The sequence below is a fragment of the Coccidioides posadasii genome, chromosome 1, assembly GCF_018416015.2.
Source record: "Coccidioides posadasii str. Silveira chromosome 1, complete sequence".
Classification (NCBI taxonomy): domain Eukaryota; kingdom Fungi; phylum Ascomycota; class Eurotiomycetes; order Onygenales; family Onygenaceae; genus Coccidioides; species Coccidioides posadasii.
The window spans coordinates 568,373-593,505 of NC_089407.1; the positions used below are offsets into that span (position 1 = coordinate 568,373).

Below are 25,133 nucleotides of genomic sequence, written 5' to 3' on the forward strand. Positions count from 1 at the left end.
TCGCATCATTCGAGGATTCGGTCAATGTCTGACGACGAGGTCCTTCCGGACGCACCCGCGATCTCCGAGAATGCGGAGGCGTCAGAGGCCCAAGACGGGAATGCACACGATCCAAACGAACGCACGGCAGCGCAAGGAACGAGTGATGTGAAACTAGAAGATTTATTCAAGGACGATGACGACGATGATGAGTATCCATTTTCCAGTGCCACAGAACCGGCCTCACATGGCTCTCAATCCGAAAACGCAGAGTACGACTCATAGTCTTGACCCCGCACAGTCACACAGGGCGATCGAGTGCTGATATTGTGGGCGATAGGAATCCGGGGCCTCAGCCTGCGAAAATTGACACGGAGACGATGTATGCGTTTTACCAGCGCTTGTTTCCATTTAAATATTTATTTCAATGGTTGAATCATGGGATAAAACCTTCCGTAGATTTTGGGAATCGAGAGTTCGCATTCACCCTCCAAAACGACGCATATTTACGGTATCAATCATACCCCACGGCTGAAGGGTAGGATTAGCAATTTCATGCTCAGAGATTGGACCATATATTGTTAGCTAATATTTTATAGTCTCCGCAAGGATATCCTGCGCCTCAACCCCTCGAGATTTGAAATTGGCCCTGTTTACAGCACAAATCCACGCGACCGCAAATCACTTCGCAAGTCCAGCGCATTTAGACCGGTTTCCAAAGAATTGGTTTTTGATATCGACTTGACAGATTACGATGATATTCGAACATGCTGCGAGAAGGCAAACATCTGTCCGAAGTGCTGGGCGTTTGTGACAATGGCGATTAAAGTAATCGACAGAGCTCTACGTGACGATTTTGGTTTCGAACATATACTCTGGGTCTATTCTGGTCGCCGAGGTGCTCACGCTTGGGTATGCGATCAGCGAGCAAGAAACCTCACCGATGAAAGAAGAAAGGCTATCGCAGGATACCTAGAGGTTGTCCGCGGTGGCGCACAGAGCGGGAAACGCGTAAATCTGAAGCGGCCTCTCCATCCCCATGTTGAGCGCAGTCGAAATATCCTCATTCCCTATTTTCGCTCCACAATTCTCAACAACCAAGATACTTTCTCCTCCTCGGACCAAGCTGCCCGACTCCTCCAATTCATCCCTGACAAGTCTCTCAAAGATGCCCTTCAGAAAAAATGGGAGTCTGCCCCTTCGCGTGGCAGCTCGTCGAAATGGTCTGACATTGACGACGTGGCGAAAGCATCTGGAAACCGGGATCTGGACACAAAGGCACTCTTGGAAGCTAAGGAGGATATTATCCTAGAATACACGTACCCCCGACTTGACGCAGAAGTCAGCAAGAAATTGATCCATTTGCTTAAGTCACCTTTTGTCGTGCACCCGGGCACGGGCCGAGTCTGCGTGCCTATCGATGTGAAAAGAGTGGAGCAATTCAACCCCCTCGAGGTGCCCACGGTGGCGGAATTGTTGGATGAAATTAATGCATGGGACACGGAACATCGACCTGAAGCGACGGATACAAAAATGTCAGCCGGTGACGAAGATGATGGCGCAGATGGCGACGACATGAAGAAGAGGAGACTACAGGATTACGAAAAGACAAAGCTGAGGCCATATATTGATTACTTTAGAACCTTTGTTGCGAGTTTGAATCGGGATGAGCGGGCGTCAGGGAAAAGGGAGAGGGAGGAGGATGGCGCTGGAGAACAGGGTAGCATGGACTTTTAGCCTCATTGACTTCGTCTTAGGGATGTTGGGTCGCAGGGAAAAGGCGAATTTTTATGGCGTTCAGGGATGCGTATCGGTTCTTCCTGATTGAGTGTCTGTAGTAGACTTCGAGGTTCGGATGCCTAGCGAATGCGTCTTATATTTCTCTACCCCGTGGCAGGACATGACGACTTTGGAGATATAATCGGATCTTGAGCCAATGTTTCGAACAACATTGTCAAGCTCTGGAATGGAGTAAGGAGTATCATCGAATTAAGTTTACCTGGCGGGCATAGAAGAGCGAAGTATGATCCGCAGATTACTGTGTATGCACCAGTAGGAATTTCATCGATGCGCCGTTTCTATATTACACGGAGGAAAGAGGCAAAAATGGACTATCTGCTGGCCATAACCGCCATAATAAACTCCATCTTGTCCAAACACAACCAAAGCCATACATAAGGTACAAATTTTGTGTCTGAACCAGGTATTGTTCCCAGTGAAAGTTAAGTGAACATGATGATGTTAGAAAGACATCGCATAGAAGTTAGAGTTGAGGGATGACACCGGCATGGGCATCTTTATTCAGGCCAAATGGCAGTTGAATGGGGCAAATTAATTTACACTTCGACAAACTTCTTCAAGTCTGTGACAAAAGATCAAGTTAGCTCCGGGGTGCGCCTATGCAGAGAACCGGGACGGGAATGTAAACTTACTTCCGAGCCAGCGGACATATTCCCTCTGTTCCTTGAAATCAATGTAGTCAGGGATGAAAGAGGCAAGAGCAGCATCGATGCCTCGCTCTTCCAAGTATCTCTCCACAAGGATCTGCAAGTCCTCATCCAAGTTTCCAAATGGTGGGCCAGCGTAGATATTGCCTCTAGCCCACTGCTTATCGGCAGACTGGGCGTTGGCAATATCGGCCTTCTCGAAGTATTGGAGCTCCAGGATCTGGGTCACGCCATCTTCAACTAGACATTCGGCGTACATGCAACCCTTACCAGGCTTCTCGATGGTAACATTGGCATGCACGGGGTATCCAGGTTCGGGCGCCTCCTCGTCTAGTCCTAGATCTTCCTCGCGGTCAGAGGGCGCAACTTTGTCCTCTGGAGCCACCTTGATGTTTCCGGGTTTGGCGCCTTTCTCGTTGATAGCATGAGAGTCGACATCTTCGAGTTCATCGGAAAGCGCGGTGTCATAATCATTCTCAGCGCCAAGGTTCTGTAGGTCGGCAATTGAGAAGGAAACTCGGATCCTACACGTAACATAATTAGTAAAATGAATAATATATCAGGCCTAGTGGGAGAGGCATACTTTTCATCTCCAAATTTACGGGTCATAATAACCTCTTCCTCGCCTGGGGTGTCTTGGATCTTGTCAAGCTATCAGCACAGGGCCAACCAACCAGCACAGGCATATGAATACCTCAAATGGGCCATTTTCTAAAAAGTATTTCAGCGATTCCGGGAGTTTGTCTGCTTCACCAGTTTCCGTCTCTAAAGCAAGCTCGTCCTGGAATTTAGCGGCGAGTTCAACGTCGACTGCAAGAGCATAAACAGCATTAGCTATAGTGTAGTAACAACCATAAATTGAGGCCAAACAGTACCTTGACCAGCTGATTCCCATCTAGCCCTCGTTGTAGAGAATGCGGCATAAGCTGGGCGCGAGGCTAGGCCCCATGCTGGCTGGGTGAATGCATGCTTTGGAACTGTGTTTCGGAGAGGTCTGGCGATGGATCTAGGAAGCGTTCGGGGAAGCGAACGGGAAATTGCTCTGAGGGAGAACATCGTGTAGACGATATGACTGAATTATCAAAGTACAAGGTGGATGGTAAATTGACCTGGTAAATTTGGGGAGCGGGTTTGGAAAACGAGGCAGTCAAAAAAAAAGCTGATCGTCGAGCTTGATTTGATGACGGAAGGAAGTTTGCATGGGTTCGCTTAGACTTGCCCTATGTCCCGGCAACACTTGCACCGTTGCCTTCCCCAGCTCCAAAACACCCCGACCTGGCACAGTTGCAGCATTGGGCCTGGTGGTAGCTGGTCCTTGATGAGGAACAACGCATCCTAGCCTGATATCCTGTACTCCGGATGGCAGGGATATTCACATGATGTTCTTTACACCAAGTACTCCGTAGACCCTGATTCATATGTTCACTTTTCCTTGCGCTGATGTCGGCCAAGCAATGACCTGATGCGCCGGCCCCGGCCACGGTTTATGACTCCCGAACGAATCAACCATGATCTCACTAACCAGCCTTTTAACTACTCCTCCGGTGCCAGTGGGTGCCCTCAAGTCCCAAATTTTATAGGGCCATGCTGCGCAGCAACTTTTTCCGGAACTGCCTCCAATGCCACAGCGAATCTGAGGTCTCGAAGATGGGCATCAAGCAAAGCCTTTATTATCTAGAGGCGGATAAGATTATTCGAACAACTTATGATGACCCGGGGCGCTCTCAAGAATGTCGAAATACTAGCGAAATATGCCAATTTGGTGGAATCCCGAAGATGATCCAGAGATATCAAGAGGCAGCATGAATTGCCGTGGGGCTTGTGTTCTGGAGGCAGGGGACCCGAGAGACTAGGAAAAGCAAGTCCAGGTGCTGTGTGTATAATATGTGTCGTTATAAGTCTACCAGAGAAACAAATCGAAAGTAATACATTGGCATTAATTGGAGCACAGGGGCGTGCTAAGAATTCGACCGACGTTTGTACCCATATGTATAGCTCCCTCTATAACTAAGTCTTCCTCCACACGCCAAACTTTATCTCCCAGGTTTCAGCATCGGCTTTCATTCTGCCAAGGATTTTGCTCAGTGCGCCTTTAGCCAATGTTAGTATACCAATTCCCTCCCCGGCTAGGCCAAGCGCGCGTCCAAGGTCTCCAATTCCACTTTGACTTGGTGGTTTGGAGATTCACGGCGGGTTTCAGTCTAGGGTGGCTGGAAAAGGGACACAAATATGCGAAAATATATATTTCGAAAGTCCTGGAGTAAGGGATTATAAACAAAAACACCTTGCCATGCCCTTTTTGGATTCATGACCCGTAGCCCAAGACGCCGGAGGTAAAGCAAATAAAAAAAGAGTTGATATGATACAGGGCTATACAGCATTGCGAGAAGGATTATAACGCGGTAACTGGTGGATTAAACGGGGGAAAGTTAGGCAACGGCCTTGTCTGTTGGAGGTGGAGGAAGCTGCAATGACAGTTAGCTTGGGTTTGGTAGGCTTGAAAGCGGGGAAGAAGCAGGATCCTGTCTCACATCTAATCTTGTATTATCGGCCATCATCCGCTGGAATCCAATACCCACACCTTCGATGACTGCGAGGAAAACGCCGCACATAATAGCCGAGTTCCGAGCAGCCTTGTACCCGCCTCTGATTGCCAAAGCACCGCCAGTGAAGAAACCGGCAATGACTAGGAAAAAAAGGAGTGAGAGTCAGTAGATGTCGTATGTGATTACTACTGGTGAGGCCCGCGGAAACATACTGGCATTATAAGGATCTTCCTTCTTCCGAATTCCTTTCACGGCGCAATCAAATGTCGAGAATAGACCCCCCCAGACACCAAAGTTGCCTCCTAGAACAGGCGCTCGCGCCTTGATAGCTGTGATTGCTCCTATTCGTCGCTCGCCGTAGGGGCTGTTTCTGAAACCTTTGACGCCATGCCAGACGGCGCCGCCGATAGCCTGTCGAGTGGAAAAGTCAGCGATCATAAGCAGTCGATACTAGGGGTATTGGCAGGTAGTCAAAACTGGTGTACATACACCCATACAGAATGCTCCTCCGAAATCCGATAAGGCAACCCTTAAGAGAAAGCCGAGTTAGTAGGTCAAACATATCGCGATAAATGTATAACAGCAGAAAGACCCATTACCAGGGACAGGGATCGCGGGAGTGATCCATTGTAGTAAGGCGCAAGTGATCTGAACTTTTAAGACTAAAACAAAAGAGGGACGAGAGCAAAAAATACCGAGAGAAGGGGGGGCGTGATGCAGGGTGTGGATGGGAAGATTTCAAGTGGCTGCTCAGCGTCGATGAACGAAGTTTTGCGGATTCCAGGGCCAACATTTCTTCGGAGCCGGGGAAACTTTTTTGTAAAACTTTATTCGTAATTAGCTTGCTATAATCTCTTGGCACGGACTCGGAAAATAAACAGACCGAGTATCCGTCCAGGTACGACTGCCCAGGCATTGATCGAACCACCAAACACAGGCGGCCACTTTACAATATCGGTCTATTTTAATCAACCGGGAGGCCTGGCTTGTGCCATCAGAGCTGACGCCTGACGAGATGCCTTTCCTGCTGCAAGAATGGAGTGCCCTCAGCCAATCGTTCAAGACAGCCTTGAGAAACAAACAAATTGTGCCCCATGGTGCCTAGGACCTGGGTGACTAAACACCATTTGGAAAAGGAATGAGGAGCCACCCATGTTGCTGTCGACTCAGCTGCCTGAAGTCAAGAGCTGCCCGGAGGGAGAAGTCAGGACATAGAACTGCTGCAAACAGTTTACTGAAACTGGCATTGGCTCAAAGTTTATCGCCGACTGTCTGAAATGCAGAAATAGAGTGTTGTGGACCGGCTGAAGTGCACTTCTGCGTTTTACAGGTCAGCCAAGAACTTATAGCGACAAAAAGTTGAGCAAAAAGATTAAATATTCATCGAACTACCTACGGAGTACACTGAGGCAGTATCCGAAACTAGACTAAATCATTTGGAGTTTTGATTCCCACAACCAGATGCTGCCATGCGCCAAGACAACTCTACTATGGAATGGAATATCTTTTATTTACCGAGGTTGCTTCAATCCTACCCAAGCAGTTCTATCACTGAGGCAGTCTATATTCTTCTGAGAGCCGTGCTGCTCAGATTCCACAGGGCAACAGACACCACTGAGGCAGACCATCATGTTGCAGTGAGAGCCACACTTTTCAAATTTCCCAGAGCAACTCAGGCTAATCATCTATTTCACACAGGGCAAAGGATTCCGGGCCATGTATTTCACTCCAAACACCACCTCTTTCTTAACTCGCCTAGGGCAAAGGTTTGAAGCAATGTATTTCTAGTGAAAGGCCATGATTCTCAGGCCTCCCCAGGGCAAACCACCTTTTCACACCAAAGGCTGTGACTTTACAGGCTCCCCAGTGCAAAGGTTTGGAAAAACATATGCCAGCTGAAATCCACAACATCCTCTGATTCTGCAGGGCATCAAATAGTACTGAGGCAGGCCACATACTTTCAGCTGAAAGCCATGCTTTTCCTGATGCTGCAGGGCCGAGGATAGCACTGAGGCAAGCCACTTGATTCCAGGTTAGGGCTTTTCCTCTCAAGGCAATTCGGTCCACGAGGCATTTTTTGCCGCAGAATTCTGAATGGACTGAGGCAGGCCATGATTTCAGCACCAAAGGCGGCCTTTCCTCAGGGAGTTCCTAGTCTTGGAGCATGAATATCCTCAGGGCGCTTTTTGGACTGCGGCAAGCCTCGTTTGAGCTACAAATTCCTTATCCCCTAAGGCAACCTGTCGCCCAGGAATAACCACTTTTCTTCACGCACAGCCATATATTTCAATTATCCCCCAAGGCAGTCGCATTTCTTCACTTGAAGCCATAAGTCTAAATATCCCCACAGGGCAACTTTTCATCCTCTAGCACAACCACCTACACTGCCAACTTCCTGCTAAAAGCCATAATTTTGATGATTTTGGCCTTTATATTTGCTCTCTTTTCTGCTAGACACTCTTCACCGCTCAAGAGCCTCTCTGGATTACTAGCAGATTGAGTACCCTGAGCCATGAAGCCCGACCTGTCACTTTTCCAGGGGCACACCTAGGAATACTCCAATGTCCGATGAAGAGGATTGCAGGTGCAAATTATAGTTCATCTGAGCTGTTCTTTTCCTAGATGTCTCGTCCAATGGTGATATAAGATAGGGCAGGCCATGACAGCCGAGGTTGGGCTGGAGAATGGATCTCGAAGTGCTTCCTACATAATGGTGACTGGCAAGAGGATAATGGAGGCAGCCTCAATAATTATGTGTTGACCAAAAGGCCTGGCAAAAAGAATAACTGCTCCCTAAGACCTGTCTTCCGCAGGTTCACCTACGGAAACCTTGTTACAACTTTTACTTCCTCTGGATACATTCTGAGATAGCTCGCCTTCCACTTGATCGAAGTTGCTCTGAGCTCAGGAGCAATCCTGGACGGCTTGGTGCACTCGATGTTTGACAGATAGCGTTGGTTCGCATTTCTGCACACCTACATCGAACCCCCTCGGTGGGTTTCCCTGCCAGGAGGGACCATGACTGATAGTATCATGATATCACGGGATGTTTGGCCATAAGAACTGGAATGCCAAAAGCGCGCTACTTGGAGTAATGAATCCTCGTCTACTTCTACATAACGGGGAAAGAGGACAAAGAGAAGGTGTGTAAGGGCAATAGAATAATGACACATGGAGAACGCCTCGATGATGTGCCAATTTGCCTCATGTGAGGGGTAATCTAATTGGAGGACAACATTGATAAATAGAGGCTTGAAATCACATAGTTAACTAAACAAAGATTAATCTACATTCAGGACCTCCTTGGTCTCCCTGCCTGCTTCCTTCCATCCCCTTCGCGTTATGTGCTGATGTCAAAGAGTATACCAGTGACTGAGAGATGAATTGGAAATCAGCAAACATAGCTCAGCAAGCAAATTGAAAACCAAGACTAGACAACACCAGGAGCCTCCAGGCCTGAGTATATGATACACGCGCCGTCAAACACAAAGGGCCTTTGGGAAAAAAGAGCAACTGTGCAGTTGGCCAGCGACAGCGATACAAAACAAAAAGGGATGTAATAGAAATGGAAGGGACCGCAATTATGAAGAAGACTTGAACCACCATCATCAGGAATCATGACTTCTTGAGATATTCACACACCCAGTCTGGGTATGTGACATTCCTCCCCATGGCAGTGCAACTAAATCGACTGATGTTTGGGGGTGGATTGTGCTCAAAGCAGTTTCTAAACAAGCCGAATTTGTAGGCATCAAATGAATCAACGTATTGTGCATCCGGTTCGGCTTTGAATGGTAGGAGATCGCTCACTGCTGCAGCGTCAGGCACAGGGGATATTGTAAAAGCAAGTTGGGTGAAAGCATCAAGTTGCTTGTCGGACATCCGCATGATTCCCTCATAAGGTAAATGGATCCAGGGAGCTCCAGGCTGTGTTCGGTTAATATAAGGTACCTTTGAACAAGTATACAGGATACACAGAAACACTGACAAGGGTTGGGGATTTATGCTGACCTCACCCAGGGGATTCCCATGTTCAAATACGACAACTCCCCCAAACAACCTTGTTTACATCCAGTAGCCGACAAGCTCAATCGGCCCGTGTGGATACAAATAAGACTGGAGGTATTTTGGATGTCGGAAATCCGGGAGCAGAGCGCGTTCGGGGCCTTGATGAGGTGTGGTCTGGTACTTGGACCGGTGAAGTTCTTCAAAAATGCTGACGGCAAGGTCATGGACCATCGAAACAACCAGGTCAAGCAGACCACGCTGAAAATCCGCAGACGATGGCTGCACGGCAGAGCGCTGGAACCTCTCGGCGGACTAGGAGACGGTTAGGCATGTATTTCATTAAATGGATCATGGAATCACGGCGACTGTGTCGGTTTATGGGAACACATAACATACAGATGCCTTTATTAGTACGTGTGACAGATCGAACTGTTCTCGCAGAGAGCGAAACATGGATATGGTGTCCTGGCTAGGCCCAGTATACTTCGCTATCTCGTCATAGTCTTCACCCAGGCGGATGCGTCTGCATGCCCTCAAGGCTTTCATGGTCAGTCGGCCATCTATCAGCATGCTAAACGACTCCTCCGCAACCTCCGTCGCGAGGATGCGGCGAAGCGCCTGGATCACCCGGCGAGCATGGCAATCGTCGAGATGGAAAAAGGGAACTGTCGTGGGTGGGGACGCAGAGACTTCACCCATATTGACAACGGCTAAGAGCACGAAGAGGCAGTCAGAACACAGACAGATAAATATTGAGAGCACAACAAGATGGACTCCTCAGAGATTGCAAATAGATATAACATCGCCTACGATCTGTTGTTGCTCATCAAGAAGCGGGACTGACATGGAACGACCGCACGCCCATGTGGTAAGCTGTCGTCCACCGATAAGTGGTGGATACTTAATTACGGAGTACTTAGTTGAACAATTTCTGAGGCCACTGCTTTGGTTTGCGTTTCGGTTTTCCACCACGATCCACAAAAATTGCCGCCCGAACTTGCTTGTCCATCTCCCTCAAGAGTAACTTGCGAACGCACCTCTCTCTCACAGAGCAGTTTGACATTGCGCTTTGGAACTCGGCTTGTCCATGGAACTTCCCCGCTTTCGTCTATGGCGCTGGAGAGGTTGTAATGGTCATGGGCATCACCAAAGGAAAAGCACAAACACACACACACAGTTGAATGTGTATGTCTCCAACAAACATTCAAAAATTGATCTCTTTATCACTGAATCTGAGAAGTTCTCCTGCCCTACTTACAGAATATCTTCAGCATGTCCAATGTCGAGATCCAGAATATACCCCTGATAAGACTGAAGATGGTGGAGAATGTGGGGGCTCGATGAAAAGTGCAATTGAATGTTGCAACCATTCCTCCAAACTTCTATAAATTTGCTCCTCTTCGCCAAAGCCAAAAGTAAAGTCTTAAGAACTACTCAGTATCTGTTTACAGAGCAATTCCACTAAACTGTGCAAGCACTGAGTAACAGTTCACTATATGGCTTGGCAACTCCAGGAACAAGCGCCGTCTAAAATAGCGAAGCTGACTAACAACTTCATGAGATTCCGTATAATATCAACGGGTTGGATTACTTATTTTACGAAGGTACTCAACAAATTATTGGAAAAGGGTTGAATAAGGATGAGTATCTCTTCCGCAGCTACTCCAATGTTATTCCCGAAGAAGTCAGATAAAGACCTGCATCTCTGTGCTGTTTACTACAGCACAAAAAATCTCTCGAGATTTATTGCTCTCTTTCGTTGATTAACTAAAAAGAACTCTGGAACACATTCGACAAGCAAATAATTTACAAAGATAGATATCATCATCATCTTTTATACAATAGACATTGCGAAGCAAACAATAGTCTTTTACTTCTCCAAAGCAGAGTTTTATCTGGACCCCAAGCTTCCGTGGGTTCAGTTGAGAGCGAGCGAGTCCGTTTGAACACCGGAATCCATTGGTTTTCGTGGCTCCCCTGAGCTTTCATGCATGCTTAACTACCAGGCGAGCTAACCTATAAGATCAGGGTCGAGCCCTGTTACAGAGCCTGTTGGTCTGTGGGTCAGGTCAAATCAGGTTTACCCGACCCAAGATCCCATTTTGGAGAGGACCATTCAGTTCAGCTGCTGAAACTGAATTGATTTGTTCTTGCGAACGATCTATCCCGGACATCCACCCTGTATTCCGTATGGCCAGACACAATGCAGGGTTGCGGATGCCAAGGGTCGCCGGCGGCAAGCCTGACAAATGAGGATAGCATTCGCAGGCCAATATAGCTGCTATGACCATAATAAATACACGCTTCGAGCCCGGCCCAATAATGACAGCCGGACATCGATATCAGAGAACGGGGATTCCCAGCTGTTCCTTAATCTTTATACCCAAAGCACATCATAAACCGACAACACGTACTCTTCATTCCACCATGCCGCTTGATAAGCCCAGGTTAGATCACAATACCCCCAAAGAGGGTAGGATACCTTGCTTTGTGTGGACAGAGGGGATTCTCAGTGCTTACGGGCAAATTCACCGGAGCGACGAGTGCCCATCACGACTGCCGGGACGTGTTGAATCGTTGATGGAAGCTCTTCTGTCCTTTGATTTCCTCATACCCAACAGACATAGGGAAACCTTCGCCGCAGAGTGCGCACAACATGAGATCGCATCCTTGCCCCTGGGGAGTAGCTTAGTCCCTCCGGAGTCAGCCTACCTTGAAGATTTTGAATTCCAAACACCAGCTTTGGACGTAGCGAAGAACGTTATTGAGAGCGAAATTGAGGAGTTTCGGGCTCTGGCGCAGAGATCGCGAGACCTTTGCTTCAAGAACGCTACACGAGAACAATGGCAGCATTTCCTGCATTCTTATGTGTTTAAAAGTTTTGAGGACACCTTCTCACCTCTCACGAGATACGAGTAAGTCAAGTAGCACTTCGAAGGATAAAAGCGTCTAATCATTTCTAACACATCGGGAGGGGTATGATCAAATAGTTATCTCTTTGATCAGTGGTATTTGTATGCAAGCCAACGCATTTTTCCTCTTTTCTTCATATAAAGTCTAACATCATTCTTTAGAGCAAGCAATGTTCACTGGGATGAAGCCAAAAAGTATCCAAATGTCGATCGTTCTGCCACGCAGCCGATAGGTCCTAAGCCCGATCTCACATATGGGATTCCAATTCTTAGGCCTTGCGACCTGGATGGCCTTCCCAAAGGATTTCGTGACCTTGAACAAGTCACCAATTTTACGATCGAGAGCCTGGGAACCCTATGCTCCGCTGGCCTTACTTCGTCCCCGCAGAGCGGCGTCAGTAAATGGACAAAGGATAAAAGATTTCCCCTCAATCAGAATCATCTAGTGTGTTTTCCTTGGGCGGCAGTGGAGTTGAGTCCTGTGGAAGAAGAGCAACAGCCAATTGACTTTTGCTACTACCAAGCGGCAAATACGGCCTCAGCTGCCCTTAAGCTGCTTGAAGGTCTATACACAAGCTCTGGTACATTCACCATCAATTCCTCTCCCCCAGTGGTTATGTTCACCTGTCACGGTCCGGAACTGGGTGTTTGGCTGGCTTATTCGTGCTCTAAGGGGTTTGGTCCAATTTTCTATGTAATAACTCTTTTCACTGCTTTTCCTTCCTCTTAGCATCGACCATTTTAAGTGCAAGGCTGACAGGGTTACAAACTTCTGCAGAAAATGGTGCGCATATGGACCAGTTCGCTGAACCTCACCTGGGGAGTAATGGCAACATGTCAGATAGTGAAAAACTTGCTGTTTTGGGCATCACGGTGTTTCAAGCCCCAGATTTCAGCTTGCATTAGCCAGATCCGCTTTTCGCCCTTTTCTCCTCTTCGGCGAAAACTGTTGGGAGTGTCGCATGTCCGTGGAAGAGCTTCAGTAAAGCCCGCACAAGACCATGAGACGCGTGTTTCTGATACTCTAAATGCGAATTCACAAACTGCATGTGATGTCAGGCCTCCTGAGCCTCCTACATCGGAAACTACGCCGGTGGCCAAGAGGATACCTTGGAGGGGAAGGCGAATCGAAATCTGGTTACCAAGGGCCATTGCCAGGGGTAAAACTAAAGATACCAAGACACCTCCAACTCTGAATCTTGCCTTATCTGAAAAATCTACCGAGATTCAATGTGTTCCGGAAAACGAGACAGGAAAATGCCTTGCGAATCCGGATCATCAAGCAGAAGAGGAAGGCTACAAGGAAAGCCACAGAGAGAGCGAAGATACTGGCGAATCCAACAAGGATAGCCGTGGTCCAACTTCTGGGGTTCACAAAGTTACAGTACTCGCTTCCGGTACGGGCGGACGTTGAATAAGTCGAAACTACTTCGTAGTCCAATTCGATACAATGCAAAGGTCCGCAAAAAGCGTAAAAGGGGCTGCCACTCTTGGAAACTACTTTAGAGCGTTTTAGAGATATAGCAAGACTCTCCTGGTGGTGCAAGGGCCACTCCACTCAATCAAGGACTGGAACTCAACGGCTCCGACCATATAATAATACAGCACATTTCAAAGTGGGACAAATTTGACCAAGAGCTACAGCAAATACAGCAATCAAACGAAGAAAAGACCTCAGACATCTCCTGTCGAAGGAACCCCCTAGAGTGTTCGAATCTTGAGGGACGCCTTGCAATGACCCCATCAACGATCGGTAAGGCAGAGTTACATGCATGCCAGTCACCGGCCCATTTCGCATGTGACGTACGGAGTACTCCGTATGTACTGACTTTCCTCCACCGACCGTTTCCCTCAGTTGAGCCTTCTTCCGATCCGTTGCCCCCGAGGCTGTGCTTGACGGAAAAGGGGGCGCATGCGGGGGTGGCACAGATAATGGCGGATAGAATGAAATCACCTGCATTGCCAAGACTGTACATACATACGTATTGTTCCTGCCTAGCCAAATCAGGCTAGAGTCGACACAAGGTTGCGGCTCGCCCCGCGTCCATCGCCCCCACGAGACAAAATTCTCCATGTACATAAACGCCGGGCCGCTGGATCTGTTCCCGGGGGGGGGGGGGGGATTATATTATTACTTTGGTCAACAAGATCGAGTTCTCATGCTAAGAATCTCCCCTTGTAGACTATTGAGTACGGTATAATATATCAAATTAAATTTTGTGATAATCCTCAGTGTCGTTTCTGTGCCCACTGATGGGAAATCGAGGGCGGCTAGGGTAGGGCTGGTGGCCTGTCCACCCTTGGGTGAGATGCACTGCGCTTGAAGACCTTTTGAAAAGGAAAATTTTTACACCATTCGACGCAGCTATATATTTATATATATAAGCCAATGAGGAGATTACACGTGTAGTATTTCGTCATGAACCAGAAGATGGTGTGTGGCTGATCAATTCGGTGCCTGTGCCGCAATTTACGGAGCACAGTGCGGAATAATTCTGGCCTCTCGTCCAGCTAGTACTCCGGGTTTGCAAAACAATTTTCCCTGTCGACTCGGACAGTGGCTTAGACTTTAAGACTGCGTTTCTTCTTTTGAGCCAGTCCTGGGCATCTCGGGTATGTAGATCTAGCAAAAAAGAGAGTTGCCCCACCCCGTTGATCAAGACATATATACTCCGTATATCATATTGGTCTCGCTGCTCGTGCTCTCGCTCACCTAGGGCAATGTATTAGCCACCTCTCAAAGAGCTATTGTCTTCTGTCACAGCTTTTGACTCCTTTGATCGTCCACAATGGCCGTCTCCCGACGGGGGTATCGCTCTTCTTACCGCTCCGAGTACACATGGCCCTTGGCCCCGGTCACATTAGGGGAAAGCCTTGGAGATGTTATCGGTGTCGATGTGCATTCTACGTGTGTGGGGTATGCTGTATCTAGAGGCCGCGGTTGTCACAATCGGATTGCCCGACATAACCGGGCTTATGCCGCTGATCTGCTTGCCGAAGGTACAGCTCTTCTTCGCAATGCACAAAGTGTCTCTGAAATCTTGAGAGAACTGGCACCCGTTATGCTCTGCCGAAAGGATCATCAGAATCAAGCCTATTCCGTGGTAAACCGCTGGGAGCGCGATGTTGCCGATTACCTGCGAAGCCAAGGCAATGGGCTTGCAGCAGAAATGCGGAACTATACGCCGGGATCTATATCTTCATCGAGGCAACGCCATCGGCTTTCTACGGAGAATGATTTCGATCGATTCAGAACAGCCAGATCGAGATATTCTCCTTCTTCAACCGATAGCGCAGTCTTTACGTACAGGTCTACTCTCATCAGTCCTCCTGCAACTCCTGCTCGCCGTGCAACTCCTTCTTCAACCAATAGCGCAGTCTTTACGTACAGGTCTGCTCTCATAAGTCCTCCTGCAACTCCTGCTCCCCGCACAGCCTCTCCTCGCCGTACTATTCCTACTCCCAGTGCAACTCCTGCTTCCCCTGCAATTCTTCCTTCAACCTATAATCCAACCCCTACGTCCGGGTCTGTTTTCGTTAGTCCTCCTGCAACCCCTTATCCCCGCGCAACTCCTTCTCCACGGCTGGTCCACACCTTTCAGAGGAGTTCACAGCGTTCCTTGATAGAGAGTCATTCAACTGCTCCTAATGAACCGGCACCGCCAGCGATTGAAGCCAATCATTCAGCATCAGCAACACGTGCAACCAGGAAACGTGTAACATCCGATCAAGAATGCATGATCTGTCATGAGCGCCTTATTGATAGGTTGGCAGTACCGAGTTGTCACGGCACCTTAAACCGTTCCTCTATAGCATGGTGCATGGCTCGATGCGGTTCAAATTTTCACGCAGACTGTATAAATTTATGGAGGGAGACATGCCTAGGAGGTTTATCATCGAGTTTGTGGTCCACACCAAGGGAAGCTAGTTGTCCATGTTGGTATGTGCATATTTACGTTCTCCTTGCCCTAACCAGCTTACCAAGCTTTCCCCCTTTTTGCATCCCTAATGTGTTACGGCTGACCGTGAGCCCTTTGCTTAATCAGTCGAGCTGAATGGGTGGACTCCGATGACTTCTCGTACCCCGAGCTTGAGGAAGATGACGTAACGGAATCCGCGAATAATCACAGTAGCCTCAATGATACCCGCCACAATCACCGGCAGTCTCCTCAAGATGAGATTCTGGAAGGAGCCGAGCAGGTAGGAGCAGTAGAAGAGACAGGCGAAGTAGTTGAAGAAGTCGAAGAAGTTGATGAAGTGGAAGAAGTGGAAGGTGAAAGGACTGAAGAAGATGAAGAAGTTGAAGAGGTGGAAGAAGTCAAAGAAGATGAAGAAGTGGAAGAAGTCAAAGAAGGTGAAGAAGGTGAAGAGGTGGAAGAAGTTGAAGAGGTGGAAGAAGTTGAAGAGGTGGAAGAAGTTGAAGAGGTGGAAGAAGTTGAAGAGGTGGAAGAAGTTGAAGAAGTCGAAGAAGGTGAAGAAGGTGAAGAGGTGGAAGAAGTCGAAGAAGTCGAAGAAGTTGAAGGTGAAAGGATTGAAGAAGTCGAAGAAGTTGAAGGTGAAAGGATTGAAGAAGTGGAAGAAGTAGAAGAAGTCGAAGAAGTTGAAGGTGAAAGGATTGAAGAAGTCGAAGAAGTTGAAGGTGAAAGGATTGAAGAAGTGGAAGAAGTCGAAGAAGTCGAAGGTGAAAGGATTGAAGAAGTCGAAGAAGTCGAAGAAGGTGAAGGTAAAAAGGCTGAAGAAGTCGAAGAGCAAGAAAAGGAAGACGTAGAAATAGAAGAGCAGAGCAAAAGAGGGGAAGGAAATCAGGAAGCAGAAAACGACGAAGCAATAGACTCAGAATCGGCCTTCACCGAGGGAACTGTCGAGCAGATTACAGCAGGTCAAGAGGCAGATAACTTGCTCGATGACTCTGCGGACGATGTTGAAGCCCAGGTTACTGTGCTAGGTGGACAAGAAAAACAGCCATCAACGTTGGGGCGTATGTCAAAAGATGGGCCTCCGCCTCAGATGGAGGAGTTAAATATCGGCGGTTCCTTTGATGCCATTTTTCTGCTTTTGCGAATGGTGTTGTGTCTTTGATATCGTGTAATTTTGCATAGAGGGACCACGGAAAGGGCGCTTCAACAGGAGGAAAGTTGATTTCCAAATAGCATATGTCGCCAATGTAGAATATAGCCATGCTTCCTATCGGCCCATAAAGAGAAGCGATACAACTCCAAATGCACCGAGCTGTCCAGCTGCACACGTATATAGTAAATAAGAAATGTTGTAAACTCAAGCAATGAGAAAAAGAGAAAAATCAGCCCCATCATATCAACAGGTGAGGCTGATGAGAGAGGGCATTAGCTGCAAAAAGCCGCCATCACCGCGAGGACCGTGTACCAACAAGCAGGTGTACAAACCGGCTTGCTTGCCCATTCCCTAACTCTCCCGGCGTGTTGGCGTTCTGGTGTAGACGCGTTCATGGGTTAAGGCGTACGGCGTTGTTTTGCTTCCTTCTATCTGCCCTGCCCGGTCGCATGAGCCCTGCGTGCGACGCCTGGGCTTTTAAGCTTGCACCTCTACGTTGGAGCTCCGTAGCATCAGCCTTATGGTGAAGCTAAGCAAGCTGAATGTGTACTCTGCTGGATAGACCGGGAGTTCTGGACGGAGGCCCCTGTCTCTTTTTGATGACATATCAAATCACATTCAACTTCTGAGTGTGCTCACTTCAGGTTGAAAGTTTTGGTTGCTCCTCACTCGGCTCAAAGGCAAAGTCTCTCATCCCGCGGGTTTAGGGTAGAGCATGATATATACTTGACAGCATTGGGAGTGTTTCCTGCCAGCCAGGCAGGTCATTGCTTGGGAATCATGAGATAGAGGAAGGCCGGGGAGAAGGTCAGGACAATAAGAAGTTAGAACAGACGGGCGAGCGTCTTGCACTGACCAGCTAAGTCGGATCAGGAGAATCCAGACCCTCTGACAACTACGGAGTGTACCTTTTACACCTCTCTACTCCGTACGCCGTACCTAGCTAGTCAACTAGCTAGAAATCTTCCACGGGTGCAACCGAAAATCAGCTTACTGCTCCGTGGCGCTGCCCCTGCCCTTGGCTAGACCCACGCCAAAGTCTATGCTCTCCGCGTCCTTGACGTTGTGAAAGACATATCGAATATGCCGAAAACAAGGCTCCTTGCTCCTGGACCCTGCGTCATGTGGTGCACTCCTTTCCGGCCCCTTCCGTTGAGTTTGAGGAGACGCACGTCCAATAACTTAACGACTTGGGGCGAGAGCAGATCCGCATCGACCAGATTGTCGGATACCCGCGGAAAATGTCTCCTTCGTATCGGCAATGCCACAGCCGGCGGCTTTACCGATCGCTTCTGAAATACTCCATACGGAGCAGTAATCTATGGACCGAGGGTACATAAATACGTATTTGCTCAATTTTCTTTCTTAGCCAACAACTCCCGCTGTGATAGACATAACGGCCAAGCGAGGTATATTGAGCCATCCGAGAAAGGTCGAATCATTCAACGCCATTTACGTCTCGTCGGTTAGGAATCATGGTCAAACGAATTGTCCAGCATCCTCTGAGCATCTGTCGACCTGTCGTTCAACAGCCAATCGACCATGGCGAAAGCATCCAACATCGCATTGTAAGGGTGACCGAAGATATCGAGTGCTTGAAAAGGTTCTACTCAATCGATATTTCACCGACCACGGTGGCCAAATTGAAAAAGTACTATCATGAAGAGCTGGGAGAACTGGAGGCTTTGCCATTTCAATCCTACAACCAGGAGGATAAGATAGATTTCCTACTTCTGAGCAACTTTCTGAGACGGAGCCTCCGACGACTCGAATTGGATGAAACTCGGATTAAAAAGATGGACCCCCTACTACGGCCATTTGCTCCGTCCATTATTCAATTATGCGAGGACAGGCAAAAGGTTGTCCCGGTGGATGGCCAGGTCGCAGCGCAGCGGCTCGAGGACATCTCTAAAGCGATAACATCTCTCATGACAAGGCTCGAGAAAGGCGACATTGAAATAGACAAATTTAGCGCCTTCCGCGCCGCCAGTGCCGTGGAGCAACTTCAGCATTCTCTCGCAGAATGGTTCAGCTTTTACGAAGGATACGAGCCTCTACTGACTTGGTGGACATCACAGCCGCATTCTCAAGTGATTGTGAAATTGGAAGACCTTGCGGCAGCCATTCGACGAAACATTGTTGGCTTGGATCCGGATGAAGAAGACCCCATCGTCGGCCAACCAATCGGCTATGAAGGTTTGCTTGCTGACCTAGAAGCCGAAGTGATACCCTACACTCCAGAGGAGCTGATCACAATCGGCGAGAAGGAATATATATGGTGTGAACGAGAGATGAAGAATGCTTCACGGGAATTGGGCTTTGGAGAAGATTGGCGTAGGGCATTAGAATACGTCAAGAATCTTTACGTTTCTCCTGGGCAGCAACCGCAACTCGTTCGCAAACTTGCGGATGAAGCTATCGAATATGTAACCAAGAATGATTTGGTGACCGTTCCTCCTCTGGCTGCTGAGACGTGGAGGACGTTCATGATGTCTCCCTCCGCACAGAAAGTAGCCCCTTTTTTCCTGGGCGGCGAATCTATTCGGGTCTCCTTCCCTACCTCCTCAATGGACCACAACGACAAGCTCATGAGCCTTCGCTCAAACAACGTCCACTTCTCCCGTGCCACTGTCTTCCACGAGCTCATTCCTGGACACCACTTACAACTCTACATGGCCTCTCGTTACCGTCCCTATCGCCAGCTCTTCACCACCCCGTTCTGGATCGAGGGTGGTGCTTTGTACTGGGAAATGACTTTTTGGGATAGAGGATTCCCACAAAGCCCAGAGAACCGCATCGGAATGCTCTTCTGGCGCATGCATCGCTGCGCCCGCATCATCTTCTCACTCAAGTTTCATATGGGCCAGATGACACCACAGGAGTGCATCGACTTTCTCGTCTCGCGGGTCGGACACGAACGCGCCACAGCGGAGGGCGAGGTTCGTCGGTCATTCAATGGTGATTATTCCCCGTTATATCAGGCCGGGTATATGCTTGGTGCCCTACAGCTTCGGTCACTGAGACGTGAGATTGTGGATTCTGGAATTATTGGAGAAAAGGAGTTCCATGATTGGATTCTGAGGGAAAACCAGATGCCGATTGAATTTCTCAGGGCTATAATGCAGGATTTACCCTTAACACCGGAGTATAAGCCGTCGTGGAAATTTTATGGGTAGTGCAAGCAATAATCTAGTTTAACGGGTTTCATGGTTCTCTCTCGTCAATATTCTCTTTTGCGCTTACTCAAAGGAATGGTTAGTAATGCGAAGGGACCGAACTCCTGATCGTTGTAGATAGCCATCGAGATGGCAATGTGATTTAATAGCCATCGAGATAGCAATGTGATTTAATAGCCATCGAGATGGCAATGTGATTTAATACGAGTATAGAGGTTCCATCATTCGCTAATTCTTATATCAAGAGGATAAGAAGCAGATAGTTCCATCAAAAGTTCGCAAGACAGGCAAATCCGTGTTAAAAGAAAAAGGCATAGCTGGCTATCTGAGCAGGGGGGAAAGAAGCACTAATGCACCACTTTACCACTCTGTTGGCCCGAACGTCTCACCTGGCGAAACTGTCCTACGCACCGCTTCGTAGGTGTAATCCTTCTCCTGCGTCAGCATCCATTGAAACACGCAATGTGTTGACTCTACATTAACTTACAATCGTTTCATACGGGATATTATTCCCCCACCAGTTCGGGAGACTAACTCCTGGGAATGTAATTGCGAAAAATATTACGATCGTGGCAATCACAAGGCCAGAGTCGAGTGCTGCGGCGGTGACATAATTGTACTGATGCCACCAACCGGACCACTTGCGGCGAATCCAGTAGTTGAAAATCAAGCCAACAATAGCCCAAGACGAGAAGCTCAGGGGAGTAGCACTGTACGCATAGTTAGATATCAAAGTTCTAACCCTGTTTCATGGGACCTCTGGACCAAATCAATGAGTGAGGACTTACGGTGGCAGCCAGTTCATAGCGCCGAGCATCCTAGTTTTCGTCGTTAGCTGGGCCCAACCCCGAATAGGGAGTCCTGGGATTAGAGTCACATACACTGGAGCATTGAGGAATCTTGCTGGGGATCGAGGGAAGAGCCTAATGAGAACATAAAATATAACAGGGAGGGCTGCTCCAATCAGCCAGTACCATTGAATGGAAGAGTATATGGAACCTGGGCCGAACATCCGCTGTGGTCCGATAACACCTAGAAAACCAGCCGTTAAAGAACAATTCACCATATCGGTGGCTAGGTGTTCGCTTACCCCATACTATACTTGATGAGAAAAATGTTTTACCGTTGGGACAGGTAAAATGAGCTGGTTGGTCGCTATTTCAAATGTTAGTACGTCGCGATCTTGCGCGAACATAGATGCGGCAGTGCAACTCACGGCGTGCAAACATTCTCGACGTTACCAAGAGTCCAGTTCATAACTGCTATCTGGACAAAGACAGCCCATATAGTAGCTCCGACCTGGCACGTAAATGTTGTCTTCGGTGGGACTTTCATATAATGACCCAGCTAATTCGGTCAGTATCGCTGCACAACGAATTTAATATGAGGGGCCTGAGTTATCTCGATGGAACTTCACCTTCAAATCTCGGCTATATGTTTGCCTGTAAGCCAGGATTAGCTTGAGCGCCTGCCCCAAATATTGGCAAAAGACTTACGCTCGTCCAAGTGTGTTAGTGGCATAGACCTTGAAGACCATGACGCCGATAGCTTTTCCTGGTAACATGAACCCACCGAGGAAAGGAGAGAGGACATTTAGTGCTAGGATGAGGGTTAACTCCAGCTCCTTTTACAGGGCAGGATGTTACTATACCAAGCGGTATATTTGCAATGGCCAAAAGCATGCATGTAGGGATCTGGCCGGGAGTGAGCATGGACACCAACAGAAGGGGGGCTAATTGATCGCACTTACAACAAAGACGAGCCCCATGATTGTAGCAACAAAAAATGCCCACCCTAAATTCAATGTTTAGACAAGTTAAGTAGTCGTAGAGTTGAACGGTACTTACACGGGAGCTGAGAAGAATACGCCTCGGAAGTAGCCAAACCCAAGGCGACGGAGACTGCTAACAGGACTGCATACCACCATTCGGGGCATTCCTCGTATTTCGACATCAATTTCATATGGATATCGGGCTCTTGATTTCTTGCAGCTTTGGCACGGTAAATAATTTCCTTGCCATGGTAGAGTGCGATATGGACAAGAACTGCGGTGAGGGCAGCGAATGATAACCCGTAATTTAGGGCAAACGTTGGCGCCAGAAACAACGGAGAGTACGATTTGTACTTCTCAATGTCGAATGAAAAGTTTGGTCCAAGAATTCTTGAAACATTATAGAAATTCTGTGTATTGTCGAACGTGGAAGAGGTGTTGATTGGAAGATAATCCGAGTACCTGCATTATAAATGAGAGACCCTACTTCAAGCAAAAACCAAGTGATACCTACATAGCCCCAGAATAAGAGATTCCAACAGTGGTTATGATGACAAAGAGCCCAAGCCCTATCAGAGTGTTAAGGTGCGAGTGCGTAGGCGACAACAATGGATTCTGTAAATAACTCGATATGTATCTAGCTAACATGTTAATTTAATGCTAGCAAGAAATATCGAGGAATACTAACGTCCAGTCAAATGTCAGCGGGATCAACGATAATCCCGTAAATCCACCGAACAGTTGGTTGATAACGGGGCTCTTGGGTCGGATCCCTAGAACAATGTTAGACGCGGGCGTCGATCCCGGGCATGGGGAGAAACTAACATGTTACAAAACAAAATACCGAAAGCCCTTGCCATAGAACTCCGGGAATCCTGTTTGGCACGTTAGCTTTGGACATGGCAATCCAAAAATGAACGGCCGTACCAATAATATGCGAATGCGGCCATCATAAGGTACAAGAACCAGCGATACCGTGAGATTCGCCAGCCATTGGTCGTAGATGGATCCGAGCGAGTTTTATCGTGAAGGGCGTAGAACAAGGATGTGTTTGAAAACACAGAAGGCCAGATCATTGCTGCTGGCCTGCATAAGTTATCAGTGAATGAATTTTCTCACAATTCATAGATGGAAGATAGGTTAAACAGACCAGATAAGGAAACGACGGAAGATCCCGGAGAGAGCCATCCCTATCATCTGGCTACTCAAGGTGAAAAGCAAGGCAAATCCCCATCCCAGGTTGATATTAAAGAATGCTGCATACCGTGTCAGTCATATTGAACGAAAACTTGTCTGATTTTATAGGGACATACGTTTTCCTTGAAGAGCGAGAAGGGCATCGGTGCTATATGCATAATCGATAGCGACGCTAGCCATTTATATGAGCACACCCCGTTGATGAGATCCGGTTGATTCAAGTATCCAAGAACTTACTTTGACATGATCTGCAGAAATGTATCAGAACATTGAGCATGGTCTTCAGAGTTGAGAAAAATAGCCGACTTACCGTTATCACCGCATGCTCCTTGATTGTAAATGGACCAGTGTTAAATGTCCAACGAAGACCGAAGACATTGAAAACCTTTCGTGGAACAACCTTCGCCCAGAGACATCCAACGGGGTAGACCAGTCTTAAGGAATGGTTGTTAGTAGCAGTCAAAATGATCGTGGACACTCGAGCTGGCATGTATATACATACAATTGGACGACAATTGAAGGAAAAGTAATTGCTGGGCTCCTGGGAGGGATATCAGCATCCGTCAGGCGTTGAACAATCATGGCGCATGTAATAAACGAACCGCATGCTCAAGAACATGTTCAGCCCGCTTCCCACAGTGACAAAAACCAATCCCAAAATCCATGCGCGAACGGTGTTGGCCACCTCTCCTTCATCTGTGTTTCTTACGGCGGCGCGAACTTCCGGGTATGGCGACTCCTCGAGAAAGGCCTTGTCAACTTGAGTGACAATCTCAACGTCCCCAGTCCGCCTTGCTTCCTCTATAGCGTCAATCTGCTCACTGGGGAGGTTCGGGTCCCATTGATGAGACTTTGCGACCTTCTCCAGGTCCTTCGCCGCGATCTCGCGCTCCTGAGACTCAGGCTTCCCCTCTCCCTTCACCTCATCGGAGTGCGTCGTGATGACGTCCCCATCACCATGGCCACTGGCTGCTGACCGGGAAAAGAGCCTTGATTTCCACGTCATGATGGTCAACTGGATGATCAAACGCGCTTCCAAAAGATCTATCAAGGTTTACAGTCGCAGCCGGGGTCAAGCTGTATAGATATCTGGGGAAGCGGGCCCCTCTGTTATTGTGCTACCTCCCCATGACACGAGGTCCGCTAAAACCCCCCCACCTCCCCCAAGACCCAAGCCTGTCGAAATTCTCGAAGCGTTAACCGGAAATGCTACATCAGGAGGTGTGCAAGCCACCATCCCCAGGCTTCTCCATGCCGATCCACATGGCTAATCGCGGAACCTGTGGAACCTGTTTAAAGCCAACCAGGGTCGTGGAACGACACAACAGACAAGACCAAAAGGGAGCGCCCTACTTCGTGTACCTCTCTTCAACCCGCGATGGTAAATGGCAAGCGTCCTTCTCCGCAAAGTTCTATTCCAAGCAGCAAAACCCGCTTGGAAAAGAAAATGGACTCATTGTTAGGCTATGGTTGGGCTCGGAAAACTGGGGATGCGACGGGGATGGCGACAGTTACGGATTCGACCGCGATACATACATGGCCCCAGATAAGCTTCAAGAAGCGGCGGGGGTGATGTAACTACTAGAGTCCGCGCGGTCTTGGTAGCTGCTTGTTCGCACCCTGGCTTCGAGCCCAAGTAATGAGGAGGCAAATTTGTTAGTTATCCCTTGTGAACTCACTTTAGTCGTTGGGAGCCTGTGGCTGGATTTTAGTACTTTACCAACTATACGAAGTACTCCGTACGCCGCAGAGAGACTTTTCCATCTTTCTGACATGCCTGCTCCTTGTCGTCTTCTACACTCCTTATACAAACCCGCCCTCGGGGAAGAGTAGATAAACGGATAAAATGAAGTACCCTGAGAGCGCTCCCGCGGCAAATTGCTTGTGTGAAAAACGACTCCATGCAGCACCCTGCATCCCAAGGCGCCTATCAGAATTCGGGATTCCCGAACAGGTGATGAATTACATGCAACCTGGACGGTTATTAGCCGGGTTTCCAAAAATTGCCTCGGAGAACACACATCCCA

At 48.2% G+C, this 25,133-nt stretch overlaps 9 protein-coding genes across 9 annotated transcripts; 4 read left to right on the top strand and 5 right to left on the bottom strand.

Annotated features, from left to right (window-relative positions):
- Positions 1–24: 24 nt before the first annotated feature.
- Positions 25–1,929, top strand: D8B26_000117 (uncharacterized protein; the record flags this gene model as incomplete). Its single annotated transcript, XM_003067669.2, has 3 exons — positions 25–251; positions 320–517; positions 579–1,929. 3 exons carry the CDS (start codon positions 25–27, stop codon positions 1,714–1,716), a joined length of 1,563 nt encoding a protein of 520 aa, XP_003067715.1. The 3' UTR covers positions 1,717–1,929.
- Positions 1,930–2,315: 386 nt separating this feature from the next.
- D8B26_000118 (uncharacterized protein) lies at positions 2,316–3,482 on the bottom strand (the record flags this gene model as incomplete). Its single annotated transcript, XM_003067668.2, has 5 exons — positions 2,316–2,341; positions 2,412–2,950; positions 3,010–3,068; positions 3,121–3,236; positions 3,302–3,482. 5 exons carry the CDS (start codon positions 3,480–3,482, stop codon positions 2,316–2,318), a joined length of 921 nt encoding a protein of 306 aa, XP_003067714.1.
- Positions 3,483–4,855: 1,373 nt separating this feature from the next.
- Positions 4,856–5,600, bottom strand: TIM17 (translocase of the inner membrane; the record flags this gene model as incomplete). The annotated part of the gene is made up of 5 exons (XM_003067667.2): positions 4,856–4,891; positions 4,958–5,112; positions 5,185–5,383; positions 5,462–5,501; positions 5,572–5,600. The coding sequence occupies 5 exons, from the start codon at positions 5,598–5,600 to the stop codon at positions 4,856–4,858; spliced, it is 459 nt and encodes a 152-aa protein (XP_003067713.1).
- Positions 5,601–8,209: 2,609 nt separating this feature from the next.
- Positions 8,210–9,003, bottom strand: D8B26_000120 (uncharacterized protein; the record flags this gene model as incomplete). The annotated part of the gene is made up of 2 exons (XM_066123117.1): positions 8,210–8,899; positions 8,989–9,003. 2 exons carry the CDS (start codon positions 9,001–9,003, stop codon positions 8,588–8,590), a joined length of 327 nt encoding a protein of 108 aa, XP_065979189.1. The 3' UTR covers positions 8,210–8,587.
- A 34-nt stretch (positions 9,004–9,037) lies between these two features.
- On the bottom strand, positions 9,038–9,679 carry D8B26_000121 (uncharacterized protein; the record flags this gene model as incomplete). The annotated part of the gene is made up of 2 exons (XM_003067666.1): positions 9,038–9,292; positions 9,377–9,679. 2 exons carry the CDS (start codon positions 9,677–9,679, stop codon positions 9,038–9,040), a joined length of 558 nt encoding a protein of 185 aa, XP_003067712.1.
- A 1,728-nt stretch (positions 9,680–11,407) lies between these two features.
- D8B26_000122 (uncharacterized protein) lies at positions 11,408–13,306 on the top strand (the record flags this gene model as incomplete). The annotated part of the gene is made up of 4 exons (XM_066123118.1): positions 11,408–11,895; positions 11,971–11,994; positions 12,055–12,586; positions 12,671–13,306. The coding sequence occupies 4 exons, from the start codon at positions 11,408–11,410 to the stop codon at positions 13,304–13,306; spliced, it is 1,680 nt and encodes a 559-aa protein (XP_065979190.1).
- Positions 13,307–14,649: 1,343 nt separating this feature from the next.
- D8B26_000123 (uncharacterized protein) lies at positions 14,650–17,117 on the top strand. The gene is made up of 4 exons (XM_066123119.1): positions 14,650–15,832; positions 15,939–16,246; positions 16,364–16,414; positions 16,574–17,117. The coding sequence occupies exons 1-4, from the start codon at positions 14,682–14,684 to the stop codon at positions 16,969–16,971; spliced, it is 1,908 nt and encodes a 635-aa protein (XP_065979191.1). The 5' UTR covers positions 14,650–14,681; the 3' UTR covers positions 16,972–17,117.
- Positions 17,118–18,437: 1,320 nt separating this feature from the next.
- On the top strand, positions 18,438–20,217 carry D8B26_000124 (uncharacterized protein; the record flags this gene model as incomplete). Its single annotated transcript, XM_003067663.2, has 1 exon — positions 18,438–20,217. The coding sequence occupies one exon, from the start codon at positions 18,438–18,440 to the stop codon at positions 20,136–20,138; it is 1,701 nt and encodes a 566-aa protein (XP_003067709.2). The 3' UTR covers positions 20,139–20,217.
- Positions 20,218–20,349: 132 nt separating this feature from the next.
- D8B26_000125 (uncharacterized protein) lies at positions 20,350–24,512 on the bottom strand. The gene is made up of 21 exons (XM_066123120.1): positions 23,709–24,512; positions 23,609–23,647; positions 23,417–23,540; positions 23,344–23,354; positions 23,223–23,278; positions 23,060–23,165; positions 22,837–22,995; positions 22,735–22,784; positions 22,598–22,682; positions 22,424–22,546; positions 21,986–22,371; positions 21,889–21,932; positions 21,790–21,832; positions 21,635–21,737; positions 21,556–21,580; positions 21,355–21,485; positions 21,229–21,293; positions 21,020–21,170; positions 20,927–20,956; positions 20,626–20,848; positions 20,350–20,567 (listed from the first exon to the last, which is right to left on the bottom strand). The coding sequence occupies exons 1-21, from the start codon at positions 24,110–24,112 to the stop codon at positions 20,499–20,501; spliced, it is 2,427 nt and encodes an 808-aa protein (XP_065979192.1). The 5' UTR covers positions 24,113–24,512; the 3' UTR covers positions 20,350–20,498.
- Positions 24,513–25,133: the final 621 nt, after the last annotated feature.

Excerpts from the sequence above, each read along its gene's own strand:
- D8B26_000123 (XM_066123119.1), top strand. The coding sequence starts at position 14,682 with ATGGCCGTCTCCCGACGGGGGTATCGCTCTTCTTACCGCTCCGAGTAC. Across the intron at positions 15,833-15,938 it reads GAAGCTAGTTGTCCATGTTG|TCGAGCTGAATGGGTGGACT; the intron begins GTATGTGCATAT and ends TTGCTTAATCAG. Across the intron at positions 16,247-16,363 it reads AGTGGAAGAAGTCAAAGAAG|GTGAAGAAGGTGAAGAGGTG; the intron begins GTGAAGAAGGTG and ends AAGTCGAAGAAG.
- D8B26_000125 (XM_066123120.1), bottom strand. The coding sequence starts at position 24,112 with ATGACGTGGAAATCAAGGCTCTTTTCCCGGTCAGCAGCCAGTGGCCAT. Across the intron at positions 21,833-21,888 it reads TCATGGGGCTCGTCTTTGTT|ATCCCTACATGCATGCTTTT; the intron begins GTAAGTGCGATC and ends ACTCCCGGCCAG. Across the intron at positions 20,849-20,926 it reads GCTATGAACTGGCTGCCACC|TGCTACTCCCCTGAGCTTCT; the intron begins GTAAGTCCTCAC and ends CTATGCGTACAG.